Here is an 8,866-nt window from a genome sequence, read left to right on the forward strand (position 1 = left end):
ATATTTTGTTTTCTGTTTGGTTCCTAAATGATGAATTAGATTCTGTTTTTGTGAATCTTTAATGGTTTGAGACAAAAGGGAAGGAAAAAAGTATGTTTGTGGGGTGTGTGTTTTAGTGTGTCAGTGCCGGTTAAGATCCAAGCCTGTGTTATGTTTGTGAAGGCTTTATGAGTGCTGGGTGGAGTGGTATGTTTGTGAGATGGCTGAATTGCACAGGGCCTGACATAAGAGTAATCTCTCTCTCTCTTAGAGCTCTACAGCTTTTACAACTCCATCAATTTCTTCCTGACTGCCAGGCTGGCATCCTGAGGAGGGTTGCCAGTTATACACCACCTGATACACTTCATTGATTTAGAGTTGGTCTGCTCTGGTTTCCCAGACACAGATTAAGTCTAGTCCTAGTATAAAAAGCACTAGTCCTAGACTAAAAAAGCTTGGTATGTGTAACGGCTTTCTTGTGGTGAAGGAGAGGCGGACCAAAATGCAGCGTGGTTTCTATTCATGTTTAATTTTTAAAGACTCTATACATGAATTAACTAACAAAACAAGAAATGTGCAAAAACCAAAACAGCCCTATCTGGTGCAAACACAGAGACCGGAACAATCACCCACCAACACACAGTGAAACCCAGGCTACCTAAATATGGTTCCCAATCAGAGACAATGACTAACACCTGCCTCTGATTGAGAACCATATCAGGCCAGACATAGAAATAGACAAGCAAGACATCCAACATAGAATGCCCACTCAGATCACACCCTGACCAATCAAAACATAGAAACATACAAAGCAAACTATGGTCAGGGTGTGACAGTACCCCCCCCAAGGTGCGGACTCCGGCTGCAAAACCTGAACCTATTGGGGAGGGTCTGGGTGGGCATCTGTCCGCGGTGGCGGCTCTGGTGCTGGACGTGGCCCCCACTTCACCGTAGTCTTAGTCCCCCACCTTGTCCGCTTCCGTGGCCTCCTAGCCACGGCGACCCTACTTAATGACCCCACTGGACTGAGGGGCAGCTCGGGACAGAGGGGCGGCAGCTCGGGACAGAGGGGCGGCAGCTCGGGACAGAGGGGCGGCAGCTCGGGACAGAGGGGCGGCAGCTCGGGCCTGAGGGGCAGGGGCTCTTGGCTGAGGGGCAGGGGCTCTTGGCTGAGGGGCTCTGGCGGCTCTGGGCTGAGGGGCTCTGGCGGCTCTGGGCTGAGGGGCTCTGGCGGCCCCTGGCTGACTGGCGGCACTGGCGGCCCCTGGCTGACTGGCGGCACTGGCGGCCCCTGGCTGACTGGCGGCACTGGCGGCGCTGGGCAGACGGGTGGCTCAGGCGGCGCTGGGCAGACGGGTGGCTCAGGCGGCGCTGGGCAGACGGGTGGCTCAGGCGGCGCTGGGCAGACGGGTGGCTCAGGCGGCGCTGGGCAGACGGGTGGCTCAGGCGGCGCTGGGCAGACGGGTGGCTCAGGCGGCGCTGGGCAGACGGGTGGCTCAGGCGGGGCTGGGCAGACGGGTGGCTCAGGCGGCGCTGGGCAGACGGGTGGCTCAGATGGCGCTGGGCAGACGGGTGGCTCAGATGGCGCTGGGCAGACGGGAGGCTCAGATGGCTCTGGCAGCGCTGGACTGAGTAGCTCTGGCGCCTCTGGACTGAGGGGCGGGAGCTCTGGTAGCGCCGAACAGGCGGGAGACTCCGGCTGCGCTGGAGAGGAGGAAGGCTCTGGCAGCGCTAGAGAGGAGGAAGGCTATAGCAGCGCCGGAGAGGCGGGAGACTCCGGCAACGCTGGAGAGGAGGAAGGCTCAGGCAGCACTGGACAGGCGGCAGCACCTGTAAGGATGAGACAGAGAGACAGCCTGGTGCGGGGGGCTGCCACCGGAGGGCTGGTGCGTGGAGGTGGTACCGGATAGACCGAATAGTGCAGGCGCACTGGAGCTCTTGAGCACCGAGCCTGCCCAACCTTACCCGGTTGAATGGTCCCAGTCGCCCTGCCAGTTTGGCGAGGTGGAATAGCCCGCACTGGGCTATGCAGGCGAACCGGGGACACCGTGCGCAAGGCTGGTGCCATGTAAGCCGGCCCAAGGAGACGCACAGGAGACCAGATGCGTAGAGCCGGCTTCATGGCACTTGGCTCGATGCCCACTCTAGCCCGGCCGATACGCGGAGCTGGAATGTACCGCACCGGGCTATGCACCCGCACTGGGGACACCGTGCGCTTCACAGCATAACACGGTGCCTGCCCGGTCTCTCTCGCCCCCCGGTAATAAGCACAGGAAGTTGGCTCAGGTCTCCTACCTGGCTTCGCCATAGTTCCTGTGTGCCCCCCCCCAATAAATGTTTGGGGCTGCCTCTCGGGCTTCCTTGCCAGCCGTGTTCCCTCATATCGCCGGCTCCTCTCTCCGGCTGCCTCTGCTCTCCTAGCTGCCTCCACCTGTTCCTATGGAAGGCGATCCTTTCCCGCCAGGATCTCCTCCCATGTGTAGCAACCCTTGCCGTCCAATACATCGTCCCATGTCCATTCCTCTTTGCGCCGCTGTTGCCCGTTACCACGCCGCTTGGTCCTGTTGTGGTGGGTGATTCTGTAATGGTTGTCCTCCTCTTCATCAGAAGAGGAGAGGCGAGAAGGATCGGAGGACCAAAATGCAGCGTGGTTTCTATTCATGTTTAATTTATAAAGACTCTATACATGAATAAACTAACAAAACAAGAAATGTGCAAAAACCAAAACAGCCCTATCTGGTGCAAACACAGAGACCGGAACAATCACCCACCAACACACAGTGAAACCCAGGCTACCTAAATATGGTTCCCAATCAGAGACAATGACTAACACCTGCCTCTGATTGAGAACCATATCAGGCCAGACATAGAAATATCCAGTCATTTTAAAATCGAATGGTGGAAGTTTAAGCTCTGTGTTGACTTTGAGGTAGTGTAAGTGACGTCACTACTTTATTCACTCTTTCAATCTCTCTCCTCCTATCCCTCTCTCTTTATCTCTACAGTACAAACAAGTGGAGCAGTATATGTCCTTCCACAAGCTGCCGGCTGACTTCCGACAGAAAATCCATGATTATTACGAGCACCGGTACCAGGGGAAGATGTTTGATGAAGAGAGCATCCTGGAAGAGCTGAATGAACCACTCAGAGAGGTAAGTCCCTTAGTCCCTGCCTGTACATGCACAAACATGCACACAAACATTACTAACAAACTATGTCTATCTTAAGGAAATTGTCAATTTCAACTGCCGTAAACTGGTGGCATCCATGCCACTGTTCGCCAACGCAGAGCCCAACTTTGTGACAGCCATGTTGATCATGCTCCGCTTCGAGGTCTTCCAGCCCCGTGATTACATTATCAGAGAGGGCACCATCGGCAAGAAGATGTACTTTATCCAGCATGGAGTCTGTAATGTCATCACTAAGGGAACCCTGGGAATGAAGCTCTCTGATGGCTCCTACTTTGGAGGTATGGGCCTGAACCACAACACACACAGAATTAAATATAATTCAGCAAACAATTCATATTTAGTGCCTCCTGTGTTTTGCCTTACATCTTTGTACTCTATTACCATGTTCTCAAATGATGAAGTGCTTTGTGTGTTGGGGTACTTTTTTGGAAGTGTAAGACGGCTGATGGCTGGTAGTTGAACAGATGCAGTGTGGTTTCTACAGTATATTTGAAACATAATTAAATATAACATTATTATATTGTATCTCTGCCACATGTTGCTCTATCTCTGTGTCTCCTGACCCTGTTTCCCTTTTCCAGAGATCTGTTTGCTGACACGTGGCCGGCGTACTGCCAGTGTTAGAGCGGAGACATACTGTCGTCTCTACTCCCTGTCTGTGGACAACTTCAATGAGGTTCTGGAGGAATACCCCATGATGAGACGGGCCTTTGAGACAGTGGCCATTGACCGACTGGACCGCATAGGTACTGAAGAGAGCTCTGGGCCCAATGCACCTTGCTTGCGTCCTTCCTCAAAGTAATCACTGGTCTGACATTACTGGATCTATGAAAGCTGTGGAATCGTTGCTTTCACCATCCATTTGTGTTAGATCAGTGATAACTACGGGAGGAAGGAAGGATGAATTTTAAAGTAGTTAAATAAGACCTTAGTTGTACTTCTTCTCTCGCTTAAAAGAGAGAAAGAAACTACCTGTGTGATAGCAGTTTTCATGCTAATGGTACCCAGGTGGTTCCACAGGTAAAGGTTCATATGTTATATATGTTATATATAAAGGTTAATATATGTTATTATATTTGTTTTTTATTTGCATCCGTTTTTGAAATTGTTTGTTTTGTTTTGTTTGTTTTCAGACCTGATCTGCTATGATCTCTTTATTCAGTTTTAGTTATATCAAAATATTTATATTTTGTTTTTTATATTACTTCATTCCAGTTTAAGTCTTAGTGTTAAGGATAGAAAGCATGCGTGTGAGGCATTGTTTTGTATAGATTTTTTTGTGTTACTTCTTGCCACTGAGATGCAGTAATACATAAGGTGATGATGGGTCAGGTTCTAGGTCAGGTTTAAATTATAAAGTCAATTCCATTGTGACTTGATTTTAAAAGGAATATTGCTGAGACTGCTACAAAAAATATGGTTGAAGGAAACTCTCCAATGCTTTTTAATATTTTTTTAAAACTAGTAGTACATGTAAGAAGAATCAAGTTGGCTACCTAGATGATTTTTTCCATGTTAGCTGGTGATAGCTAGTGATTGTTATGCACAAGCCATTAAAAAAAAAAATGTAATGATTGTCATGTTTTTTATTTTAATTTTAGTTCAAATTCAATTTCAGTTTCAGTATAGTTTTCATTTTTCAAACGGGTTTGTAAATTATTTTATTTCAGTTTACTAAATAGTTTTTTCATGATTAGTTTTATTTTTAGTTTCAGTTATAGTTTACTATAATAACCTTGCCACAGATGCTGCAGTCCCCACTGTTTGCCAGATACATCAGTGTTCCAAATAATCGAGACCTGGTACAGATTTATTAAGTGGATCCACCTGTTATTTTCACAAGCTGGAAGAGGACAAAAACAAGGCTTGAAATATGACACTATCTATATTGATACTTCATATTCGATCCTAATGTTACGTATTGATATCAATGTTTTTTTATTTTACCTTTATGTTCTATCTTTTTATGTTTTACTCCCTCCAAGAAATAGCAGATGCAAACTAATCTATAAATAAGATCTCTATCCCAGGCAGTCAGTTGAGTAATGCTGTGGCTTCAGCACACTATAGGACAGTGTTAATTGATAAAGTGACACTATGACCCTCTTGTTTTCAGTATTTCCCTTGTGCATTGCTTCTTGCCCCAAAATATACCAAGTTTGAAGGTCAGAATATGCTGTCTGTGATCCCCTCCCCCTTATCTCTTAATTTGTTACCCCTACTTCTCCTCTTTCCTCTACCTCATCATGTTCTACTATTCTCCCCCTCCTCCCTTCATCACAGGCAAGAAGAACACCATTCTGATGCACAAAGTGCAGCACGACCTCAACTCCGGCGTCTTCAACAACCATGAGAATGAGATGATCCAGGAGATCGTCAAGTACGACCGTGAGATGGTCAAACTGGTGGACCTCCAGAGACCCCGCACCATGTCCATGACTTCCTCTGTCCCCGGGGGCATGTTCTCCCCTGCAGGCCCTTCCGGGGCTGGGGCCCTCGCCAGCCTCCAGCAGGCTGTGGCCATGAGCTTCTGCCCCCAGGGGATGGGGCCGATGGGGGGAATGGGGATGCCAGGGATGGGGCTGATGGGTATGCCGATGGGTATGGGGACTGGGCCGATGGGGCCAGGTCCGATGGGGCTGGGGATGGCGTCTGGTTCGGGGTCAGGGACGCTGCAGTCCCCCCGCATGTTGCGGAGGTTTCAGGTGGTCCATAGCCTGTCTCAGAGCCCAGTCTCTGCATCCCCTCTCCAGTCCCAGCCACCCCAGATGGCTCAAGCAACAGGGGCGTTTGGGTCGGCTATCTCCAGCCCAACAGTCCAGAGCCCTCTGACGCACCAGGGACGGACATTCCAGTACATGGGAGGAGCAGGGCCCTCTGGGTCTCAGCTGTCCCTGGTGCAGCACCATGTTCCCAGTCCCACACACACCATCCAGAGGCCCTCCTTGCACAAGAGCACCCACTCCCTCCACTCGGGCACCCTGAGCCAAGACGCCCGTGCCCTCTCCTCCTCCCAGCTCTCCCTCCCTCAGGAAGGAACCCCTGCTGTCACCCCCAGCCCTCCCCAATCCACCCACCCATCCACCCATGCCTCCTCCACCTCCATCGGCCCTCCTCAGCCCACTCACCCTAGCCAGCCGGGGCCCTCCGGGGTGGGGGTCCAGGTTGAGGGAAGACCCACGGGAGCTCCACAACGTGTGGCTTTCGCCTCTACTCCTCCCCCGGGAGCACCCGGGATGGGGGCGGCTGTGGTGGCAGCTGGGTCGGGGATCCCGGACTCTGGGGTCCCCAACAAGGATTTGATCGATAGCCTACCGGAGTTAGACTCAGCCCGGAGCCGGCTGTCTTCTAACTTGTGACCCTATGACAGGTGTAGGATAGAGGCCTTTACGTAGGTGAATCTAAAACTCTGTCTGAATGACAGGTTGGCTTCCTTACCGACATGGCCGACAGAATACGGGCCACATTGTCAGTCATTCATAAAGAATGTCTTGTGTGTCGGTCAGAGTCAACAAAGAGGAAAGAGGAACTCTGTGACTCGTGTGAGTCCAAACAATTAAATTAGTTTAACAAAGGTTAGACTGGACTGTTCTACTGTGCCAGCACCTTTATTCTTAGTAGCATAGCACCCCTTACACTGCTTCCAAACACCTATATTGCTGTCTTTACTGTAAAGATATCGAGAAAGAAACTGTTGCATACTGTGTAGAATCCATACAGTGCAATCTAGCAGGAGCTGGACTTAAAAACGAAAAATCAGGGACTTGAATCAAAGGACAATGATGACATTTTACGCTTTCAGAACGTGTTTTTGGGTGTCCTTTTTTTCTGTATACGCTGTCGTAGCAAAAATAAATACATTGCTCTTCACATTGTTTAAAATAGTGTTTTAGACCGCTGGTCGATCTTACATCGATATGTAAATAGTTGAAATAGTAAACAAATGACCGAACGATAATATCTTCATTGTATCTATTCTAAACCAAAGTTGAGCTTGAACACAAAGTTTGGTTGTGTCTGTATCAACTAAAAAAGAGATCCAGAAGAAAATGCCATTTATTTAACTGCCTTGATTCCAAGTTTAGAAGCCATAAATTTGGTTTGTGTGTGTGTGTGTGTGTGTGTGTGTGTGTGTGTGTGTGTGTGTGTGTGTGTGTGTGTGTGTGTGTGTGTGTGTGTGTGTGTGAGAGAGTGTGTGGTATGCATGTTTTTGGTTCCATTCTGTTTTTCCAAGAGAGCTGACATGTGTACTCATTTCTTTACACTGCCTTGTCAGGCCTGGTTGGTTGGATTTGCTGGCAATGGCACAGGCAATATTTCACAGCTTTTCTGTTCAGCTAAATGTGTCTGGGAAGATATCCACTTGTCATGTTGGCAGAAATATACATATCGTGACACTGGAGGCAAAAATGGTGGTAAATTGTCAGCGCTTTATCAAAAAGTACCATCGCAAACAACCCAAACTGTATACTTGCTTGTTTTCATCCAGGTTTATTGATTAATACATGCAATATAATTCTGTAATACACTTACCCCGCCTATATGTATAAACACTCAGTGGCCAGTATCTTAGGTACACCACCCTGTTCACCAAAATGGTTCGCTCCTACAGACAGTGAGTCACATGGCCTTGTTATATAAAGCAGGCAGACAGCCATCGAGGCATTCAGTTACTGTTTGATTGAATGTTAGAATAGGCAACACAAGTTACCTAAGCTACCTTGAGTGTGGCTTTTCATGGCACGGCAGTGTCCAGGTTTTTACAGAGAATGCTGTGACAAATAAAAAACATCCAGTCAGCGGCAGTCCTGTGGGCAAAAACAGCTCGTTGATGAGAGGTCGAAGGAGAATGCCAAGAATCGTGCAAGCTAACAGGCGGGCCACAAACAGGCGGGCCACAAACAGGCATATAGCAGTGCAGTACAACAGTGGTGTGCAGAATGGCATCTCGGAAAGCACAACTCGTCGGTTCTTGTCACGGATGGGCTATTGCAGCAGATGACCACGCTGGGTTCCAGTCCTATCAGCTATAAACAGTGGGCATGCGATCACCAACACTGGACAATATTGAGGACTGGAAAAACATTGCCTGGTCCGACGAATTCTATTGCGTCATGCTGATGGCAGAGTCAGGATTTGGCTAAGCAGCATAAATCCATGGCCCCATTTTGCCTAGCGTAAATGGTACAGGCGGGTGGCAGTGGTGTAATGGAGAGGGGAATTTTTTCCTGGCACATGTTAGGTCGCTTGATACAAATTGAGCAATGTTTTCTTGCACTGAAGAATTCAGGCTGTCCTGGAGGCAAAGCAGGGTCTGACTCTGTACTAGATGGGTGTACCAAATCAACTGGCCATATACAGTACCAGTCAAAAGTTTGGACACACCCACCCATTAAAAGGTTTTTCTTTATTTTGACTATTTTCTTACATTTTAGAATAATAGTGAAGACTTCGACAGTATGAAATAACACATATGGAATCACGTAGTAACCAAAAAAGTGTTAAACAAATCTAAATATATTTGAGATTTGAGATTCTTCAAAGTAGCCACCGTTTGCATTTATGACAGCTTGCACACTCTTGGAATTCTCTCAACCAGCTTCATGTGGTAGTCACCTGGAATGCAATTCAATTAACAGGTGTGCCTTGTTAAAAGTGAATTAGTGGAATTTCATTCCTTCTTAATGTGTTAGCTG

General features: G+C 48.4%; 1 protein-coding gene across 1 annotated transcript in view; it reads left to right on the forward strand.

Annotated features, from left to right (window-relative positions):
* Positions 1-8,010, forward strand: part of LOC112226593 (potassium/sodium hyperpolarization-activated cyclic nucleotide-gated channel 2-like) — a 64,547-nt gene extending 56,537 nt beyond the window's left edge. Inside the window, exons 5-8 of the mRNA XM_024391023.2 lie at positions 2,985-3,131; positions 3,208-3,448; positions 3,752-3,916; positions 5,454-8,010. Of these exons, the coding sequence (XP_024246791.1) occupies positions 2,985-3,131; positions 3,208-3,448; positions 3,752-3,916; positions 5,454-6,529 (1,629 nt within the window). The 3' untranslated portion in view covers positions 6,530-8,010. The remainder of the gene's footprint in view (positions 1-2,984; positions 3,132-3,207; positions 3,449-3,751; positions 3,917-5,453) is intronic.
* The last annotated feature ends 856 nt before the right edge of the window (positions 8,011-8,866 follow it).

Source organism: Oncorhynchus tshawytscha, linkage group LG28 (assembly GCF_018296145.1).
Source record: "Oncorhynchus tshawytscha isolate Ot180627B linkage group LG28, Otsh_v2.0, whole genome shotgun sequence".
NCBI lineage: Eukaryota > Metazoa > Chordata > Actinopteri > Salmoniformes > Salmonidae > Oncorhynchus > Oncorhynchus tshawytscha.